This window comes from Xiphophorus maculatus, chromosome 1, assembly GCF_002775205.1.
Source record: "Xiphophorus maculatus strain JP 163 A chromosome 1, X_maculatus-5.0-male, whole genome shotgun sequence".
Classification (NCBI taxonomy): domain Eukaryota; kingdom Metazoa; phylum Chordata; class Actinopteri; order Cyprinodontiformes; family Poeciliidae; genus Xiphophorus; species Xiphophorus maculatus.
The window spans coordinates 21,603,770-21,627,288 of NC_036443.1; the positions used below are offsets into that span (position 1 = coordinate 21,603,770).

At 37.3% G+C, this 23,519-nt stretch overlaps 1 protein-coding gene across 2 annotated transcripts in view; it reads right to left on the minus strand.

Annotated features, from left to right (window-relative positions):
- The window catches only part of LOC102216698 (cadherin-4-like), a 264,176-nt gene that overhangs the window by 119,476 nt on the left and 121,181 nt on the right, over nt 1-23,519 (minus strand). Inside the window, exon 3 of one of the 2 annotated variants that reach the window (XM_023337259.1) lies at nt 20,900-20,923. In XM_023337259.1, coding sequence (XP_023193027.1) covers nt 20,900-20,923 — 24 coding nt within the window. Of the gene's footprint in view, nt 1-5,093; nt 5,172-20,899; nt 20,924-23,519 lie in introns of those variants that run through there. The other variant, XM_005811949.3, reaches the window with a different exon arrangement.

The window sequence follows — 23,519 nt, forward strand, 5'->3', positions numbered from 1 at the left end:
AACGTGAATTTTTTTAAAAATCTGCCAGCATAACAAAATTCTTGATAATAGCAAGGGTTTATTATGCTGCAAAGTTACTGATTAGCTATAGAATACAATAATGAATTCCATTTTATCTGGCTTGTGCTGCAGAGACACAAGTCATTTTCTTTGGTGGTTATTTGCTTTTTATCTACACAACCTAAAAAAAAATTGTTTTAAAAACTTTACAGAGCAAGTCACTTCTTTTTTGAACACTCTTAACCCAACAGATAAGAAGAGCATCTGACAGGCTGATTAATAATGAAAGCTTTGCTCCACCCTGGAATTAAACCATCCCTACTGGATTTCTATTAATGCTGATTGACCCTGCCTTACTCAGCTGCCACTTTGGCACAGCCTCCTGCAACCCTTGTGCCTCTTTAGGTGCCAGTGCAGGTTAGATGATACATGAGTAATTCCCAGCAGACTTTAACCACAAGAAGTAGGGCAGAGGATTCAGTGGTGTGCTCCTTCCTCCAACCTCTCTCTCAATCCCCTCATGAGCAGGCTGTTAATATTTAATTATACAAGTTGCATTTCACACTCTCCATGTGAAACTGTGAGGTGGAGGAGACTGAGGTGCAGGGGACCACTATGAGGAGGAAGTGAACATAGAGGGGGGAGGATTGGTTATGGATACAAAAGTGAAAAGAATAGAAGAAGAGGTGAATAGAGGATGAAGATGCAAGCACCATTTCCATTTCAAATGGAGTTCAGAGGAGGGGAGTGGGTGTCAAGGGAACCAGGAACCCTGGTAAATTGAACTGTGATAATTAAAACCTATTACAACGTCAGCAACCTATTTAGTTGAATCCCATAATTTTATGTAAATAATATTCCAGATATTGCCCAAAACGGATAAAAGATTATTCTGAAACCATCAAAGCACATCCCTATAACGCATGCAGCGCCACACTTCCAGTCAGAAGTTTACATGTACTCATCACCACTATGAATGTCATGCTATTTTGCAGATTTAAATTACCGTACATCCTTTAACCTTTCTTTATTTCTAGAAGCCTACAACTTCAGGGAATTCAGTGGCAGACAGGAGTGAACAAGACAAGGTTGTCTACGCTCACAATTTTACATACAGGCTCAAATTTACAAATAAACCCTTACTACTTTGAAAACTGCCCTCAAACAAGTTGCAAACAAACGTGTTTTTTATTCTTCCCAATAATCTGTAATAATTCTGAATGAATATCTAGCCATGATTCTCATCAGAAATGTTAGACATCATTTTAAGTTGTTGGTTTCTTGGTACATGTCTGCTTTACACATTTTAAAGAAGGTTGTTTTAGAAGCTTCACATTAGCCTGTTCATTCTCCAAAGAAATAATTTGATATTTAGTTGGGATCCATATCCTATGTCCAATTTCAGACCATTTAGCAGTTGAGGTTAGCTTCAACAATTTGCTGTTGACCCGTCATCTTCATTACTTTCTTCACTTTATTCAATAGACCAATACCACTGGCAGTAAAACAGACCATAAGCATGATGCTGCCACTACCGTTATTCACAGCTGGGCTCAGTGTTCTTTGAGAAGATAATCTTTGTCTCATCTGCCCATAAAATCTTTCCACAAAAAGCACGTGGTTTGATCATGTGGGCAGTTGCGTATATCGGTCACGTTTGAGAGGGTTCCTTTAGGGAAGTACTTTTCTACTACTAGCCCACTTCGTTGTTCATATTGATATGAAACTCGTTTCTACTATCTTCCAGTTTGTGATAGGCTTGTACTGTGGGTTGTTCTTAAATTCTTAATTAATATCTCAATAATTTTCCCTGCACAGTAACTTAATGCGGAGAATTGGGTCAGATGGCTGAAAACTGGACATGTTTGTGTGTTCCAACAGGACAAAGATCCCCAGAACATATCAAGCCTATTTAAAATGGATCAACTTAAAAGCCCACTCCCACTAATTCTGAGTAGAAAAGTAGTTCAATTAATATTTCTGCTAGAACATTGTTGGTTTCTACAAAAATAGTGTGGTGGATGCAAACAATGTTAAGTGTGTATGTATACTTTTAACCTTGTGTGTATTTAAGAAATGTTTCTTCCTTTCAGATGTGTATATATCAGCTACACAGAATGCCCTCTCTAATTAATAATCATAAAACTAAAAGCTGATCCTTTTCCATCAGATATAAAAAGTTTGAAACATTTGAACACCATTTATTTAAATAACATTGAATAACTAGATCTATGGCTTACTGTTTATCTGATAGTGTAGGTTTTATTTTCTAAAACAGATGACACTTTCTGATATGTTATTTTGAAGAAAAATGTTGAATGATACAAAGAGGAAAATAAAACTGCTTTTGCATTAGGATTTTGATCTAATTGACCTCACACTCAGATTTACATTTTATACATGACCAGTTCAGATCGGGGATCATTTATCAAGCTCAAGAAGCCCATATTAGTAGGTTCGTACCAATTCTAAAAATTATTGCAATGTCAAGGTGATCTTTACAGTTTTAAGTAAATTATTCTAGAAACATATAACATATTTAGCAAATAAATTTTCCCTAATTTTAGACCTTTGGGTAACTCTGTTTTAAAAAAATCTATCAGAAGTGAGATCTTGCAAACGAAGTAAGTGGTTGAGCATTAATAATGTATGAGGGAGTCTTTTTATAGAGCACAGCCCCTCAGATTCATAACTCTATTCACATTAGGCGCCTGGAAAAAGTTTAAGGTTTTAATAAATAGGTATTAAAACTTTAACTGATATTAATAGTGCCAATTAAAGAACATACAGTGGAGATATGCATCACTTCTGTACTGGTAGAGTGGGAAACCCACTTGGCAGGACTTCCCCTGGCTTCTAGTGTCTTTCAGTCTTTCTTTCTTTTGCCACAATCTTGAACTCAGCTTATCACCATTCCCAGCTAGACAATACAGAGAACTGACACTCCTTTCCAGGCACTGTGTAGAGACATTAACATCTGTTGAGCCATTTTATGGGCACTATAATTAAAAAAATAAGTGAGCTATAAACGTGTGAGTAGAAGCATTTTACACCACCTCATCATTCCACAATCAATTCACTGAACATTACAACTACGAGATGAGAGCTCTCTTGACCAACCGTGGTGTTTGATTGATGGGCAATTTTTCTTGTCTCCCACATCATTGTTTCCCCCAGAGCGCCAGGTCAAATGGTGTGTGTTAGTCAGCCAACAGTCATTCATTTCAGTTTATGAAGTGGAACGTGTGCTAGGTGGCCAAACCATTAAAGACATTAGCATGCACGTCTCTGCTACAGGTACCCAGTGCATGCATGTTGGGCTGTTTTAAAGCTCCATTTAGCAGGTGAGTGAAACAGCAGGTGTGAAAGTTAAAGCTGTTAGCTTCCACTCCATTCAACTTCAGAATACAATGAGGAAAATAAGTATTCGACACATGATTTTGTCAGGAAATATATTTCAAATTGCTGTGTTGATCTGAAATTCACAGCAGTTGTTGACAACACCGCAAGTATTCAACACATACTATAAAATTAAAACAAATCAGTCCATAAATTATGAGCTGTAAAAAAATAAATAATAATAATAAAAAAGAAATTACCCATAAAATCAGTAATGAAGTTGCTGACTGAAATTCATTAAACACATAGCAGACAACATCTTTTGGAATGACAACTTCAAAACATATTTTGAATGGAGAATCTAGTCACATGTAATGATAAGGTGCAATTTTGATTCAGTCTTATAGAATAGAATAGAATAGAATAGAATAGAATAGAATAGAAGTACTTTATTCATCCCAGCAGGGAAATTACTTCGCAGTTACAGCATAGAGACAAGACACAATAACAACTACCACTGAGTAGTTGTAGATAAAATAAAAAATAAAATGCTATAAATTCTAAAAAAATAAAATTTTGTTAATATAAAAAGCAACTTAAGAGCAGTCCTTGCAAAGATTCAAAAAATGCAGATATGTATATGTAAATATATGTACAGCAAGTGTGCCACAGTGCAGTTGTGCAAAATCGGACTGATTAGTGCAGAACAATGATTTAGCTTTTATTGTACAGTGAGATGGCATGTGGCAGGAAGGATTTCCTGTATTTGTCTCTACGACAGCGGAGCTGGAGCAGCCTATGTGAGAAGGTGCTCCGCTGTCTGTCCACTATGTGGTGGAGAGGGTGCTGTTTATTGTCCATAATAGACAGAACCTTCTTCAGTGTCCTCCTCTCCACCACAGTTTCCAGGGACTCCAGCCTTAGTCCCAGTACAGAGCCAGCTTTCCTGATGATTTTGTCTAGTCTATTAGAGTCGCCGGCTCTGATGCTGCTTCCCCAACACACAGCAGCAAAGAAGATGGCACCGGCAACAACACTGTGATAAAAGGTCTCCAACATCTTGCTGCACACATTGAAGGATCTCAGCTTCCTTAAATAATAGAGTCTGCTCATCTTTTGCACAACTATTTGAAATTGTAAACATTCTGGGGTCTCCTTGATTTGTGTTATATATGTGAACTCAGTTGTTCTCAACAATTAACGGCAATGTTTTGGCAATAACCTCATTAGACATATATTTTCTGGTTCAATACTCTACCTGCTCCAGGAATGGTGGTTCATGCCACTGACATCTTTAGATAAAACACAGCAGCAATCACTGTTGGATTTTTTTCTCTACTTTCTTCGTCTCTGATGGAACACTATGTCCAGCAAAATGTGGCAGAAGCAAGCAAAGAGTAATTCCCTTTATTCCACAGTTCTGAACACTGGACTAGAATTTTCTTTCAGGAGCCAAGAAGAAGCCAATGACTCAAATAATGACTTCTGTGTTCTAATTTGTGTGGGGATTTCTTCTGCTGCTTGGCTAGTGTGCCGCTACAGTGTTTTGCGAGCTGATCAGTGGGAGAAGTCGGAGAGAAACGGGTATAGGTGAGCTGGGATATAAAGACAAAGGGGAAAGGAGGGAGGAGAAGAAAGACAGAGCCAGGTTCTGCTTCTTTGCTCTGCTGATTACCGATGAAATTGATTCGCATGCCTCCTGAGATCTCCCACTGTCTTTTTTCTCTTCTTTGTCCTGCCACTGTTACACATACCTGTCCAGAAGATGAATGATCTGCACTCTACCCACGAGTACCGGCAACCAGCACACACATCAGTGACTCCCAAAGCTTTGGGACTTCACAGACACCCTGATGAGACAGATGGAGACACAGAGCTGGAAAGGGCAGATGGAGATAGGAAAGGGAAACAATCAAAGCACAAAATAAAGACGACCACACCAGAGAGCATCAAAGGGAAGTCACAACTACGGGTGAGACTGAGAGTAGGGCACTAGAATGAGATGTGCAAGCATTAGCTGCAGAGCGGGGGAATAAAGGCTCTGAGTTAGTTCATTAATAGTTAGGCAGGGGGATGGGGTGACAAAGTAAAAAAAAGATGAGGGGGTTCCCCATGAAAAAAACTAATGAGAATTACACTTTGAGGGAACTCACACATGGAGGGGGATACGCTCCACCACTGAAAAGCTCCAAAAGAGGCAATCAAGACTGGTGAAGGCTGTGCTTGTAGTTCCAGCTCCATGCCCTCCCAGGGGATAGGTGACACTCGTGTGTAGAAGGGGAACAGCCACTTAAATGAATAGAGCTCTTTATCTGAGCCTGAACAGTGAGTTATTACCTACTGAGTAGACACTACAGAGACATGCATTACCTTCCCTGGACACAAAAAGGAGGGGGCCAGTGGAGCAAGAGAGGGACAACAGCAGGGAGGCTAAGAGAGGGGATGGGTGAAAAAGGAGAGAAGAAGTTTGCGTCTGCACCTTAGTTTGTAACAGGCTATGACATCTCTGGCCTCCATGCAATAACAAAGCCCTGGAGCATGGTCAAGCATCACTGGCTAGAGGAGCATTAGTGTGGATGGCTGCAGGGAAACCGCAGGATAATAACACCCCCTGGGAAACCCTTTTCCGTATCTCGAACAGGATATGTTTCAAACATATTCTAACTAGCATCATCAAAGAAAAAAAAATTAATAATGAATTTTTTTTTATAAATATTTACAATATAGTCAGAAAATGTGCAGAATCTGTAACCAATTGTACAGTCTAAAAAGCAATACAAGCTGTAAAGAATCTTCAAGAAACACTGAATTAACTTGCTAATAGGCTAACCTGACATTCTGTACAGCATACACTGCAGACCAGCACCTTTTGTGTGGTTAAGGGTCTGTTAAGACAATAGTAAAAAAAATTGTACAAAAATATTTACGTATAAAACTACTTTAATTTAAACAGATGTAATTTCACAAGCTTTACAAAAGAGGCAGAACAGGACCGAAGGAAGGAGATATTGCTTGGTTAAACACTTGATGTTAAGACTGTGAGCTCTGAGAACAAGTTGGGTCTATAGATGCTACATTTTTCCTAAAACTACATGAGAAACCTCACAAAGCAGATGTAAAACTTCATACTTCACAAAAAAGCATGCAGGAAAAAAATAAATGCTTGAGTCATATCAAGAATAATGTGAAATTTTTACAAGAAATAATTTAAATCCGCCGATTTGTAAGTAGCAAGTTGGTCCCTCTTTTGCCTTTAGAACTGCCTCTTAATGTCACTATGCTAATCTGATACTTAGTTTGAACTTTTCCATCACATCTAGATGCCAAAATGCATTGAGCTGCAGCCATGTGATTCCCTGATTCACTGTTTGTGTATACAAGCTACAGAAGGTGTGTGGCCTATAAAGTGGCCAGGGACTGTATATTTAAAACTTTGAGCTGAAAGTCAGCAGAGGAGCCAAAAATAATGTAATTCTCTGGAGGACAATTATGGCTGTTATTATTCTCTGAAACAGATGCTGTTTGTAGTGAGAAGACTATCTCTGGAGCGCCTAAAGATGAGAGAAACAGCACAAAAAGAAAGAAATAGACAAATAGACAGGCACACACTGAAAGAAAAGGCACTACAACTTGCTCCTTACCTAATAAACCCTATAGAAGAAGCAAAACAGTCCCTGTCACATGTTGTTCAGGTGGGAACTGCAGTGCTGAGGATGGGGAATTATAAAAATTGCTAAGCATACACAACACGCATGCAGCAGCAACCTTCCTTTAGCTAAGAACCAGACATTGACAAAAGACAAGCCAGCAAAAATGTCTAGGGGTAAGTGTGAGGAAAAGTGTACAAATGCTGTAGTGTAGGAAGGAGTAAAAAAATGAACTGTAACAGTGAGAGCATGACCCTCTTTAGGCTTTTAGTTTGTGCATTTATTGACTGAAAGTGACTATAAGTTTTCCATTTCTCTGAACTCCACAAAAACAAAGCTAACAGAAGATTAATCCAAAAATACTCAATCCAATACTACATCAGCTGTCACTCTAATTGTCACTCTCTACTGTCTTCAGCATCAATCCCATATTCCTGTTGCAAGTAACACTGCCTTCAGATCTGTAAAGGATTCCACCTGCTCTAATGAGCATTAGATTTCCATATGGAGCATAAGCTATATGTCCTCTATACATTGTTAGACTGAGTGCAATTATTGTGCCTTTGCAGCAATGGGCCAATCTGGGTTCTTAATGGGCTAAGCAGTGTTTACTTCTCAAAGACTTTTCCCATGAATTATTGATGCATCCAAGCTGATTTGTGTTTGGAATTAGCCTAGCGTAACCCATCTGGGCCCCCCTATGCTTCCTAGGTGCCATTTTGCTCTTCAGGGTAAACAGACTGACTGGAAACTTATCTCACTATGCACTTTAATTCGTCATCCTGATTTGTGCTGATTGTGCAGCAGCGGCCTAAAGCGACACAAGCGACCTTGCTTACAGGCACATATTTTTGAGGAAACTGGTGACAAGCCCAATCTGCTTTTTTGCTTGTTTACTGGTTAGATAATGTCTATGGCATAAATTAAATAATTCCATTTTTACATGAGCTTATATTACCGTACATGAAACTACTTAGTTTGCTTTACATACAAATCTATCTTTGTTATGACATACAACCTCTTGAATTTAGGTAATGCAGTTAAAAGATATACAACAATATCCAAACATTAACTCTATTAAAAAGAACAAACCAAATAAATACTATGCACATCACAGCAAACTTATGCACTTCTGGTGTTATCTAGATAGATGCAGTTACACCAAAACTATTTCTGAATCCTGCTTGGAAAAAATAAAACATAAAAAAAAATTAATAATTATTATTATTATTTAAATTACTAATTTTGTATATACTTTCTTTTAGAGTTTTTTTTTATATAATAAAATGCAAACGAGCTGCATGGTAAACTGACAGACTTTGAGAATCGCTGGTTTAAAATGTTTGTTTCTTTAAAATCGGAATGCTTAAACCTGAACAGAATGACTATAAATGTTGTAAAAACAACTTATAAAGTTTAAGGTCTATGATTTTTTATTTGTGGAGAGAGATAAAAAGAGAACATTTTCATTTCACATTTCATTAACGTGTGCCAAATATGGAAAAGTCAACCTTGAACTGAAATAGCTTATGCTAAATATTGATTCCTTAAAACACAGTTCATGATTTGTCAAATCTAAAACTGCTTGTAAAACCAAAAACATATCGATTTCTTCCTTTTTCTGAAAAACATTGCACAAATCTTTTCTCCTCTCATTCTTGTAAGTCCAATAAATTAGCATCTTGTGATCAGTGCACTTTTTTTTACATTCTGAGTGCTTGATATTTTATTAACTAATAGTTTGATAGTAAATAAATGTGATAAGGCTTCACCAAATTAACTGTTTAATTTCAAAGTTGCAAGCAAGATCAATTCAGCTACATATGAAGAAATGAATGTGGAGCCTGATTACTTGATGCCACAAATGCACATCATAAGTAACAGCTTATCATTCACACTTTGGCTTCAGTCTCTCCAGTTTTCAATAATGGAACAACATCTTATTACCTGCATTGAAAGGGAACAGGGAGCTAACTTTCTTCATACAGAAAAGGAGTATAAACTGCATTTTCATATTATGCAAAAACTATTTTATAATAGAAACATATAGCTCTCACAAAAATCCTGAAAGATGTTGAGGAAGAGCCGAAAGAGAACACAACTTTTACATTTGAAAATTTCCTCCTACTGTGCTCGTGCGAGGCATGCCAATTTGTCCAGACCCTGATTCATTTTCTTGGCCCTCTTTGGTGTCAGAAAACCGAATGGGCTTTGCATGTGAAATTGGGTAATAAATTTTTGGAAAAGATCCATCCTTCGGACAGAATGGGCCAGCCGTAGCAAAGAATAAAGGCAAGTTTCCTCAGCAGTCTGTCAGAAGCAACTGGCTCAGCTTTCCTTCCTATTTGTATGTGTATTTCATTATCATTTCAACTTACTTGTTTATTTTTTTGGCTTGCAAAAACCCATCTGCCATTACTGTGGTGACATGCCTTTGAGCAGTTTACGAGGTTTGAGAGCAAAGCACAGTACGGGGAAAAAAGTCTGCTTAATTAGTGTGACTGTGGAGTCCAGAGATGTGTTTATCTCATTATGGGTATTTGAATGAATTTTCACATGGCCTCACTCGGAAATTAATGGCCGAAGTTAAATGTAGAAGGAAGTGATCCAAAAGTGTGAGATGTGGGGAAAACTATTTTAAAAAAATAATATGAAATCTAAAGTGTAATTTCTTGCTGTTTAGTTTAGTTCTCAGTTTCTAGCAAATGAAGTAATGAGTTAGATGTTGTTTATTAAAGGAAATTCACTGATGTGCATTGCAATCTCAGCAGGTTTTTCTCAGGTTTCCCAGGTGTCTTTGCATGAAGTAAAGATGGATGTGCTCCGTCTCTCACACCCAGTCTGTCCCTTCTGTTTCACCCTACTGAGCTAATCCAAGCTGGCCAAATCCCTCTGCCGTGCAAGCCTACATCCGAGCGGTCCTGCTGGGTGCAATATGCCACCCGCTTCCATGGCATTGCCAGCCCTGTAGGGCTTCAAGCCCAACTGTGGTGTGTTGTCAGTAAACAGACAAAGATGTATGAATCACCCAAGTAAGTCTGAGCAGGTAGTCCCATGGCAATATTGTGATCCTGAATCAAACTAAAGTTGTTTGCCCCTTGTGATTAGTGTGGGTCTACCCCACCAAGAATCTTGAGAAGTAATGTGTTAATTATGTACAGATGCTTCTCAATAAATTGTACCATCATTAAAGCTAATCTGTCTGAGTAAATCAGTTAAAATGTAACTAATAATATGTAGATTCAATATACACATAATGATACATCTGAAATGCTAATTTTGTTAGTTCTAATGACAATGGATTACAGTAAATGAAAACCCAACTGTTTTTTTCTTAGTAAACCAAGTCACCAATAAAAGTTTTTTGTTTGTTTGTTTTGTTTTTGTTTATTAATAAAGAAATGTGAGCCTGATGAAAAGTATGTCCATGCTCAATATATGCATGGGAAAGTTGATCTGAGGTCCTTTTGCATGAACGTGGCATGTCAAGGAAGCAATCAGTCTGTGGCTCTGTCCAGGTTGTTTTAGTAATAGCCTTCAGCTTAGTGCATTGTTGCGGTATCCTCTTGAGAATGTCACACGGATTTCCAGTGGTCTTTAAGCCAAGGAAGCCAAATTCATTGATAACATGGTCATTAAACCAGGTCCCAAATCATGATGTAAAACAAAACTGATATCACTATAAACCTTGTGAGCCAGGAAAAAAGTAAAAAGTACTATAAAATTTGCTTGTGTAGAGTTACTTTAGATGACAAGGCATATTGAATCACTACTGACTGTGAAGACTTCACACAGGAATTTGCTTCTATACCTCTTTCCCCAAACTCTGGAGGTTTCTTTCTAAATCAAATTGACATTCATCTAAAAAGCAGACTTTAAACAACAGAGCGACAGTCCAGTTCTTTAATTCTTAGCCCAGGTAAGATGCTTCTGAAGGTGTCTATGATTAAGAAGTGGCTTAAAAGAAAGAGAGCTATAATTGTAGCCCATTTCATGGAAACATCTGTGAGTAGTGGCTCTTGAAGCTATGGTCTAGCTGCAGCTCTTGTGAAAACTCTGATATGGGCTTTGCTCAACACTCTTTTCCAGGTTGTCATTCCTAGTGTCCGTTGAGTATATTTTTAATCACACTGAATATCCTTTGATACAATGAAGAGCAAGTTTCTTTAGCTATGATCTTTTATGACTTACCATCTTTGTGAAGTGTTTTAACAACCGTCAGTCTGATGGCCTTCAAGTAAGAAGTCTTGCTCATGATCATGTGTCAAGGCGATAACATAACATTTCTGTATAAAAAATATAACTCTTATGTGATATTTGATTTTCTAAGAAACATCAAATTCAATAGGAATGTTGTAATTTAATAGGAATAAATGCATGAATTATATCAGTTTTAAATGAACCTAAATAACATAAACTCTTATACTAATTTATTCAAAGATATATAAAAAAAGATATTGTAATTGATAAAGATGCAATTTTATTGCATGCTTATGTATGCTTTACAATATATAAACAAAACCTAGCTTTTTAAATGAAACCAGAATACTAAAGCCGCAAAAGTTCTGAAAGGTTTCACTCAGTCTCTTTCTAATCGCTTACTCTTCAACACATAATCTTTGGAAATCACAGGGAAAATTAGGTCTGATGATTGTCCAGAATTGCACTTTCTTGCTTTAGACCACAACAGGAAATTGCCAGTGTGAGGTTTGTCCTCCTTGTAGGAAATACTCTGTCTACTTCAGTGCTGTCTGGGTTAAAGTGTGCAGGACATAAAGGCCAACTGATCTTTGGAAACAATCACCTGCCCTATTCTTTCAAGAGCTCAATCAAACATTTCAGATCCCTCACACTATATAGGGAGCAGGAGGTAACCAATGTCCAATTTGACGGATTTGAGTATTTGCATTCACATATTACGATTTACCCATCGTCAGTGGGAAAATTTCTGACCTCCGGAGCATACATGAAAATGTCTTGTCTGTGTGAATGGAGTGAAAATTTTCCCCACTAGTGCAATCACTGTTGCACCCTACTGAGCAGAACACGGAATATCAAATAAAGTTCATGCATCAGGGGAACAGGCTGTTCTAGTATCTAATTGGCAGCTCAGCATCGGAACAAGATTCTGCAAGAGAAAGAAGATTGTGATAAATTTACTTCAGATTCCATTTCTTTTTGTTACACTTGTCCCTGCTTTTATCTAATCTCTGTCATGAGAAATGTTTCAGTGTTCACACTTAAATAGTCTAAGAAGCGTGTCGACAGAAGATATATTGTGGTTTGTCTTTATCTTTCACCAACATTAATCTGGACATGTTGCTATGTTTAACTTGACTAGCAAAACTCCATTATACCCGTCTTGTCCTACAACAACCAAAAGCCTACCACTAAGAAAGTACTTTTATGTCTTATGCATAGGAGAGAAGGTTCACTGCTTACAATTTTTTTCAGCTAATTAAGTGAGAGAGATTTAGTGTGTCTGACCTGAGCCTTCAGTGTCCTTTGTTGGCATTTAATATCAATATATGCTGAACCTTATTAGTAGGACAGAGGGATGCAATATAGGCAAGATCACTTCTTTAACGACCCCTCTCTATTTCAAAGATCGCTACAAAAAATAATATGAATCAAAAATAAAAGGTCACAGTAATCACTGTTTGCATTTTAGAGGTCCAAAGAATGAGTATGGGGGACACAGAGGGACACAAATATGATGGTGTATTCACATTTACTCAGCAATGCATTATTGTTGCATAGGTGGGCTTCAACCAGAGCTTTGTTCAGAACCACTATAGGAAAAATGGAGAAAGTGAAAAAAAGTGATCTCAGCAGGAAACTTTCAGCATTATCAGGCTTTTTGGGTCAATTTTAAAGTGTAAATAGACAACTGTTCACTGTCAATTTATGGTAGTTATATTTTTAGTGCTTCAGCTGTAGAATCTACAATAAACTAACTAAGAAGGAGAGAGAAGAAAGTGAGGATAGACGGCAAAAGGGAAGTAAAATACTAATATTTTTGACACTAAATTATTTTCCATATGTCTATACAACCAGCAAAATACTTAGAATACTATAACAGACTCCATATTTTTCCAGACTGTATAGGGTCCTTGTTCAGTTACGTATGTTAAGAGAATATACTTTTGAGTTTGAATGAAAATGCAAAAGTCTTCTTAAACTAGATTGCTCGTTGAAGCCTTTCATTGAGAACAAGTTGAAAAAATTAGGTTTAGTTTAAATTTTAAAGTATCCATTCACAACCAAAGCCACCTCAAAACACCTTAAAGGGTTGTGACACATAGCAAAATCAGAGGGTTTGAGTCATTTCATGAAATACTTAGATAAGCAAACGACTGCTGGAATAAAAGGTGACAGATAGAATGGGAGTCTACCGCTATGTTGCCAGTTCTGTTCAACATAGCAATGTATACATGTAAGCTATAGTTTGAGCTACATCTGAACTTTATTCCGGAGTGAAACTAGTAAAGTGAACTCATAATTCAGAGTAAAGCAAAGCACCAGCTGTCCAGCCATATGATAGGTATGTGATAAACAAAGCCCTTGAGATTATCTCTGCTCTGAATGCAAATCTATGTAAATAATTAAAAACCATTAGGGCCCAGTTCTGCTGATTTATCTTTTAATTAAAGAGGTCTTGTTTTTTTTAGTGTCATTTTGTTCTAATCATCACTTGTGTTGTTCCAAAGCTAATTGACCTAAAACTGTCATCACACATGTGCTCTTTCTTAATTAAACAAACCAACAAAGAAAAAAAAATACATTAAAAAAAAATCACTTAACTGGTACCTGTTGAATTAATCACACAATTAAAAAGGCAAAATTCCAAAAAAAAAAATGTTACTGCCATCAGGTTTATACATATTCACAAAGGTTAATGAAATTATCTTTGATCAAATAGAAATAAAAAGCCTAATTGTTTTTCTTAAATAGCAGTTCAAAAATAAGGAGCTGAACTGATAACACCACACTTGAGCTACACCTTCATTAGGATTATTTTATGCAGGGTATTTTTAAAAATCATCACGTCAATAATACAACGTGATGAAAAAAAAATCAATAGTTGGGAATAACTTTAGTATTAAGATGTGGAAATATGTAACCTGACTTGGTTATAGTTAGTTAAAACTGGGAGTAGAAAGATGGCATTGGTGCACATAGAACAGATCCATCAGATAATACGCCAGTCTACATTTGAGCTGAGAAATATTTTGATCAGCAGAATCTGAGGCTAAAAAGTCTGAGAATGATACACATAGAGGAGATGACAATCACTCTTTTATAGCTAGTGAGAGGCATTTAAAAGCTACAAGAGGCTAGCCTGAGCCCAGTGGGCATTTCTAAATGTTATTTTATTCCAACTTCTTGGCCAGACAACTCCACTCATAAAACGGCATTTTAAAGTAGCTTCCACAAGTATGTTTTAAAAGCTTTGTGAACCATTAGATCCAGGAGAGACTTGAAGTGACAGCTTCAAATTAGCTGAAAGTCACGCATTTATCTTAAATCTAGCGTCCTAAGATTTTTCAGCCAGGGATGAAAAGATAGAGGTGGAGAATTTTAATTAATTATACAAGGACAGAATGTGCTTCAAATTCAGCAAAGACATGTAATCAGAAAAGGCTCATAAATTACAATCATACAGAGACGCTTGAAAGTGTGCAGTTTCCTCGTGTAGCAGTAAGTTGATAGGTAACTTAGCATGTGGCTAATGGGGCAAAACGCGGCAAGTCCCTGGAAGGCACCCCTTCACTCTGACAAACAGGCAGCTCATTGACCCAACCACTGCCTCTGTCACTTTTCTTCATTTTAGCAGTTAAACGTACCAACAAATGCCCTCATGCTGATGCACTTTCTGACATATTCGGAACAACAATCACAGACTTGGCTGCAAAATGTGAGCACACAGTATCACTGACTCTAGGAGAATTCACAATAACCCAGGGATGTTCAAAAAGGTTTGAAGTTACAGTCCTTTTGACCCATTCTGATCTGAAAAATCAAGCATCACAGAACACTTCCTGAACAGACTTGTTTACTATCTACTCGTCAAGATGAGGGACAAGTCTGTTTTGTGTTGCATGCGTTTTTCAGCAGGTTTTCTGCACAAACCACACAGACCCAAATGAACTCTGTCAGATTTGATTTCAACACTTTTAAAGTGTCTATATGGGTCCACATCAGAAAGTGTTAATTTAACTCTTTTTGGAGAGTTGGCACCTTACCTCTAATTAAGAGTCAAATATCAAATCTGCTGGAGTTAATCATTTAACACTTACTAAAACAAATTCAGTGTTAGATCTTAATATTAACTCTCACAGAGTTTTTTTTTTTTACTTCATAAGAGTTATTTGCAATTAATATTAAATAGGTATTTTATTTTTTTGAATTTGTAAAAATTCTTTGGAAAATAACCATTTAATAAAGAGGCAATGATTTTCTCAAATGCATTTATTTCAAAACGTGCACCATAATTACAAAACATACTACAACGTGGAATAACGTGCATGTTTCACATGTCGCTTTCATTTACATATTGCTCATCAAAAGGTCTGACATATCAGCTGTGCAATACAAAATGCAGTATGCTTAATACATTTTTCTTCAATACAATATGCATGAAATTGTTCAAAGTACAAGGTGGAGAAAGTAAAGCAAGCAGTTCATGTAATATGATAGAGTAAAGGTTCTTTTAACAGGTAGATTGCCGGATATTACAGTACATAACAGACTAACCTGATATTCAGATCCATCACTTCTTACCCAGTTTATGTTTCTGTTGATAAGAGACTGGGCCTCTCTGCACTCCCCCAAAAAGCTGTCCACTCACTAACACAGATTGTCTTCGGGTTGTTGGGCTGTTGGTGAAGTTTGGCCAGGGATATCACCGTGCTCCTCTACTGCATTGGTCAGTCTTCAGTCTCCGAGTACGATAGCCAGTGTTGGTCTCTGGATCATAACAAACAAGAACCATAACAATGAAAAATGGAACGAAAGAATACATTTTTACTACAACTCTAACAACAAGCCTCAATTACAGAAATGTGGAGTTTCAGAGATATTAACACTTACATAATCACTTTTGGAGCTTGAATCTTCGAAGAATCCATGGAAGATTCGGGAGGGTGAGGTTATTGCTGACAACTGGCGATTCATTCGCAACCATACTGGTACTAATACATAGAAAAAGGCAATAAAAGGATTTAAACATACTGCAAGATGTATATAAGAAGACACAACAGAAGGAATAATGCTTTCAACATCCATCCATCCATCCAACATGAGAAAGCATTTTACAAAAAAAATTATCAGAAAGGTTGATAAATCTGACCAGTATTTATGTAAACATCATGAAAAAACATAGTCCAGATTATTACGGATCTGTTCATTAGCCAACAATTTGACTGAAAGTTCACCGACGAAATTTTTTCCGAACACTTATACTCCGCAAACATTCGGCATGCTAAGCTAAATATGTTAACACCGAGCCGTGTGGCGAACGTTATGTCTATCATACAGCTTGATCTCAACTCAAAATAATAGTTAGAAACCATCTCAGAAAAAAATTACTTACCAAGCGCAGTGAATAACTCAGACATGTGGAAAGTAAATTGTCCTGGAATGACTTGACTTCTGCCGCTTCGCTTTGGTGGGAACTTGTGATTCTCGGGGCGGAGTCAGTGAATTAACTCCTCTAGTGTTATAGTAGGGGAGTTCAGAGTTAGGAAGTCAAGACTTACTGTTTCCACATTAACATCTCTAGATTTGATACGGAAACACTTTGTTTTAACACTGGATTTTAACTACTAATAATATACATCCCAGAGTTACATAAACGGTATATGACTCTATAAGGGTAAAATTAACTCGGCTTTTGCATAAAGTCTACCAACACCAAAACATTTAACACTTTTGAATTTGCTGTGCAGGAATCAATGGCTCAAACTGCTCAATCTCTGAATCACTCCGCCATTTGTTTTGTCTTCCAATCAGTCTGCTGATAATACCCTCCACGCCATGTTTAACTCATAAATCTAGATCTGTCCAAAGTGGGAGGACAGAAAATGCATGTGGCGGTGCTCATGTGTATGTGTCAGAGGAGAAAGTGTGAGCATGCATAAATGTTTTGCAGATCTATGTAAGAAAGACCTCCACTTGGGAATTACCATTTATCAGTGTGCCTGAATTTCTCATAGCAGGCGTCTGAATGTTTCATCTAATCATTAAATGCTGACAGGCTTCACGGAATAGCTCCACTGATCCCCATTCAAGGAAAACGGGGCCTGACTTCATTAGAACTGTTAGTGCTAAGCTACTTTACCCGTGCTCACGCCTGGTTTAACCTGCAGTGTGATAAATGGAAGGGGAGAGGAAAACAAATGAAAGACAAAGAGAAGGAGATGTGAAACAAAAGAAATCTGGTATGCAAGCATTAAAAGAGAAAGCAAAGATCATGAGGAAGAGTCAGGGAGAAAAGGGAAGGAAATTTGAGAGCAAAGAGAAAGTGAACCTGTGGTTCTGGAAAACTGCGGCGGGATTGAAGAACAAACTGGAAATGTTTTAATGAAGCAAAATTGAGCAAAACAATCAATTAAATTGGGTTGCAATAAATCAATTGTTATGCCAGCACCACGAAAGCCAAAGTGCTTATCTGAGCACTTTGGCTTTTTGAAATGCATTCAAGAATTTGTACTGACCTCTGTGCACACATGCCCATCCTCACTCGTCTGACAGCTAATTTATACTTCTGCATATGTGGATATAAGCCAATAAAGATATGCATACAAGACCTTGTTTTTATCACTTTTTTCTCCAGTCCATTCATCTGGTTTCTCCTCCAAGACCCCCATCACCCAGCTCTCACACACCCACTCCACACCCCCTTCTCCTTCTCAACACTCAGGGTTTTTTTTCTCCTGCCAGCAGAGATTTTTGGCTGGCTTAAGTACGCCCACAGGCCCCCGAGGGACAGTCCATGACGGATGGCACTGCGTGTGACTCCGATTCGATTCAGCCCATTTGATAAATTTATTGCTGGCATTTTGAAAATGAAATTAGAGGGACGTCTCCTGGAGACTGTTTTTCCAGCACAGGTGCCATAAATATACTTCATTTGGCAGGAGAGTCAGAGGAGGAGGAGTGCAAGAAAGGTGGAGAGGTGTTGGATAAAGGATTTCGAGGGAAGAAGGGCAGACAGAAAGGGTTTTCAACATAGGAGAGAGTTAACGAATAAGGTCATATCATCAAGAGGTCCTGTTTTAATCTTCATACTGTAACAACTCAAAAGGTTATCCAAGCTAAGCTACCCAGACCGAGCTATTGCATTCTGCCCTTCATTTAAAACATATTCACAGTGTACACTTCTCACATCTCATGCTGAATAGTAACAGATTGAGACTGTGGGTTGTTGACATTGCAAGTGAATACAAATGTCCTGCTGTCTTCATCTTTCATCCAAAGCGAAAGACAAAAACATATAAACACACACTTACTTGCCAGTCTTACAAGACTGCATGCACAAATGTGGTTTATGTACATTATCTTTGCCTCAAGGCCCCATGACTCTTCAGTAGCGATTACACTGTCAAAGCAACTTAGGCTTCTATTACTCATGATGTATAAATGAATAGAGCAGGCAATTTTTCTTCATTGTAATCCTAATGATTTTGAGTGAGAGACATAAAATGTTTCATATATTTGCAAACAAACTAGGCTGTATGTACAGGATGGCCAAGCAGGAAAGGAACATACAATGCATTGCAAAATTATATACACCAATCAATGAACTTTTTTTGGTTTTGGCAGATTACAACAACAAGTCTCAAGGTATTTCACCAGGATTTTATGTGATGGACCAAAACAAAGTAGCATCAGCCACAGCAATATTCCACTTAACTCAAATAATTTTAAATTTAATACATTGCAAATAATTGTCCTCAGATGTAAATAACATCCACCTGTACTTAATCTTGCATTTTAATGACTGCACCTATTTTGTAAAGGTCTCACCTAAACAGATAGGTGTTTCAAAAAGATCATTAATAGGACAAACAGCTAAAACAATGTACCTTTGAAAAAGCTGAAGGTGAACTATTAACTCGTCTGTTCAAGAAGAAATTGATGTTGTTGCAATTTGCCATAAACTGTGTAGTGTGCACATCAAGCAATTTGAAGATGATGGCTGGTCAAAAGCAAAGAAAAAGAAACTTTTGGGCAAATTTACAAATCATTGGACTCTGAGAAGAAAATGTGTTGCTCTAAATTGCTCTAAACATAAAGCCAGATTTATATGGAAATGGTTGAGATCACAACATATGCGTGCTACAATGGCTCAGTCAAAGTGCGTGTTCAATCTCAAATGAGGCTCACTGGAAAAACTTGAAAATTGAAATCCCCAAAATCTTTCAATCCTGTCTGACAGAGATTGAGGTATTTTACACAGAATGGTTAAAATTTCATCTTCCACATGGGCAAAGAGGCCATAAGCAGAACCTCAAAGACTTGTATTGACTTTGGTTTTTCAGATTTTTATTTCTGAAAAAAATCTAAACAAAACAATAATTTTCTTTCATTTTCTTATGTCTCCATCACATTAAGTCCCTATAAAATACAAAGAGGTTTGTAGTTACAATGTGAAAAATTCTCAAAACATTCAAATATGCATACCTTTACAAGACACTGTAGAAGCTTGTAGAAGCTGAAAGGTCAGATACAAGTGCGGACGTATGGGGAAGGTAAAATGAGCATTCATTCACTGTCAGCATTATGCTGCCTTACTTATTTGCCTCTCATTGAGAGATGTGTGTGAGCGCAGCTGTGAGGCGATGATGTTCACCATTTCAGCCTCTGCTCCCTGTCAACATTCATCATAGGGAAGGAGGCTCGGGCAGCCTGCATCACTTACCTTTATAGGCCCATCTGACAGCACTGTACAACCCACGGTCATTACGTACACACGATCACAAAAGTGTGCATGTGTGCAAACGGGAGCATACTAAGTGTAAACTGTCACACAGATTTACACTTTCCATGTCTCTGTTTGAAATATATTAGTAGTTTTACCAGATTTGGTAGGTAAAAAAGTCAGTCTTTGTGTTTGTTTCCTTCCTCTTATTTGCATCCAGATCACATCAGATTTACTTGTCAATATAAATATTCACACCTGCATTCTGCTCTGCTATGGTAAAAGCAGTTACAAAACAACCCCAAGTTCTAATAAGCACTGGAGGGGATGAAAAAGTTTTTAAGAAAATCCGTGGGGAGTTCTCGTTGCTGATTGTCTGCTTTGCAATTATCTAGTGTGACACACCCTCTGACATTGGTGCATCCTCTGCAGGAAGAACAAAAGCTAGGTGGCCTGATGCATGTACCTACAGGCTGCTAGTCAGAACAACACCCCAAAGGGGATTTAGACAATTTGACTGCACAACCCCATTATCCTACAAAATTATAACAGCCTACCAGCATGTTTCTAAAAACATCTATCCCCAGTACGTGTCCCATGAGTCCCTGATGATCCACTGTTCAAAAACAGTCCCCTCCTCCAACTTCAAATTAACATACACATGAAAGTGTGGAGGAGTCTAAACAGAACTGTGATTAGTGCTAACACAAGTAGTACAAAAGGCAGCCCTAAACACACACTGTGGGCTGCCTGTCATTCTGCGATAATTTAGACTCTGTATCAGTGGGTGTGATTGATTGACTTTGTAATCAAACAGACTGTTCTTCAGCTGAAATCCAGACTGACAATTTCAGCGTAATCAACATGACCATGAAATTTCTTTCATCTCATTAGCAAAAACCTTACAATGAACACTGACACTCAGCATACAGCCACACAACGCACAGCATATATGGAGAAATTCAGAGGTGACTGAGTGTTGCTTTACCTTTTTGCGGTGATACTGGAGTACCTGGACAAAAAAGAGCAGAAACAGAAGAACAGGTTATACTACAGTGTATTTTACTGTATGATTACAGGCATGCACAAGCCAGTTCCTGTTAATAAGATACATGAAGGTTTCAAAATGTAACAATTCTCTATGCCAGTATACAGATAATTGACTACTGTCTTAACAAAAGATCTGATGGGAAAATGTCAAATGGGTGGTTGGCTAATTAATAGTGAAAAAATAGAAAACAATGTAGTGCGTACTTTGGCTACAATGCACAATACATGTGTACAGTTCCATTGAAGTAATAAGGTGAAGAGACCAAATTTCCCTCTGACACACCAAAAACTCTACATTGGAAACACTTTCTGACCACATTAAAATCTTGGACGGAAGGAAAGAAACAACCTAGAAATAAGGAAGTAGGATACACAGATAGAGCATATGGTGAAGAGTCTGATCACAGAGGGGGTCTGGGTGTTGTTTATGTCTAAACCAAATGAAGAAGGGAATATTTGATTGCAGCTGCCGTATTTGAACTTCCATTCCAACACCCACATGTGGACCATTATCTTAAAGTGGCAGTTTAGGGGCAAGTGCCTTATTTTTATTAGGGAAATAACTGCAGTCCTACGAGTGTTGTAGTGATAACATGTTGATAGCTACCTTACAATAATGCTAGTAAACCCTAATGGTAAAACACAAACTGATAATGTTGTGAAAAGCGAAACAAAGTATTATGCACAGAGAAAGTATTGTTAAAGTATTCTAGTGATACTTTAACAGGTATCACTTGGAGAAAAGCAAGCGCTGAAGCTCTCGTGCCTTTGAGCAGAAACTGAAATATCTACCTAAATGCTTTCAGATTTTTTGTGTTTTAAATTACAGCTTTAGTCACAAGGGCTCATTTGCCACTGTAGTGAATTACAAGCAGACTGTGCTCATCAGAATGTTTTACAATCCTCCGAGGGTGCCGGTCTGTTATGTCTCCAAGCAACTGCCGGGAAGCAACAGTTTCCCTGACCTCTTCCTCCCTAGAGGAGAAATCATCATCTAAAGCTTCACATAAGAATTTTCAAATTCAGTTGGAGATGATGATATCGTAAGAGATCCAAAGGCAACTGAAATGAAAAAGTTGTAAAAAAATAAATTGTGACATATTCTTTGAAGTAATTTTAATGAGTTTCCAGAGAAAGCAACTGAGTCAACAATGTTTTCTTCAGCTGTATGAAGCATAGAGTGGCACTGTGTTGCCATTCTCCTATGTGCTGCTGTGCAGGTGTAGACTTTCAATTTTCCATCAATTACAGAAGGGACAACTTTAGCAGTTGAGAAACATTTTTAGTCATAAAACACAGACAGTAGCACTTTTTTCCCTGTGGAAAAGGATGCTACGTACCACTCTTGGAAGAAAACGTTAATTTGAAGATAACTGCTGACTCCACCTGAGCAAACAGCCTGACTTTCTAACCAGCTTGTACCAACTTAAGATGTGCAATTCACTAAAGAGCATAACAGCAACAAGACCTTATTTGTTTCATATTATCGGCTTACTTTATGCTTAAAATTCAAAATAACAATAATTGTTATATTATTAGAATTGTCATTATTAAAATGCTATACTATTTTAATAATAGTCTCATATTTGCTTTATTCAGTTTTATACAAATTTTTGTGAACATATTGTTAAAGCATGGTATCTTTATTTAATGTTATCATAAAATAAGCAAGAAATTATTATAGAAATTAATAAAATTAATAATATTATCTATTATTTCTTACAAGAAATAATAGAATTAAAAAAAATGTTTATGATGTTTACAATGTTGCTATGGTGTTCTTGTGTATTGAAAATGAAAATCCAACCCATGCATATCTGCTCTAGACTGTTTTGCAGATTTAGAAAAATTTAATCTGCAAAAATGGTATCCTAAGAAACTCAAATGCAACAGAACATTGTCCAGAAATCAACTTACATAAACAGACAAGGTAGAGAAATAAAAGCTCCTTAGCAAAAACCCCTAAAGAAAGGCCTTGAGAGATCAGAGGCTCCTGACTCCCACAAGCTTAAGTTTTTATTTAGTTATTGAGAGAGTGAGCTTTCTAATAAGCTTAAATATACTGAGACACAGTAATACAGACTACATCAAATACTTTCTGTAAGCTTTTTAGTTTCTTATGCAGGGGCCAAAGGGGAGACTAACTCCATATGGGCAGAAAGAAAGTATTGGTTTCTTGAAAGCCAGATGTAGTTCTACTTGTTTTGAACAGAACACAAAACCTGAGGGAGAGAAATGCAACTATTAGCTTGCTGCTTTCACAAAATATCTACCATAACACTGGTGGTGTGCTACAAAGGTTACATTTATTGCATATACTTGGCATATGTACACTGAAAAAGAAAGACAAAACTATGGAGAAAGCTAAAACTATAATATATATATATATATATATTTTTTTTTTTTTACTTCTTAGCAGTTCAGATCCTTTTAAGCATTTCTCTTCAAGCCTGAGCCCAAAAGGCCCAAATGGCCACAGAAATGGGAGGGGAATAATTGAATCTGGATGGATTTGGTGTGTGCTGGACTGAAAAAGCGATAATCCAAAGCTCTGCCTA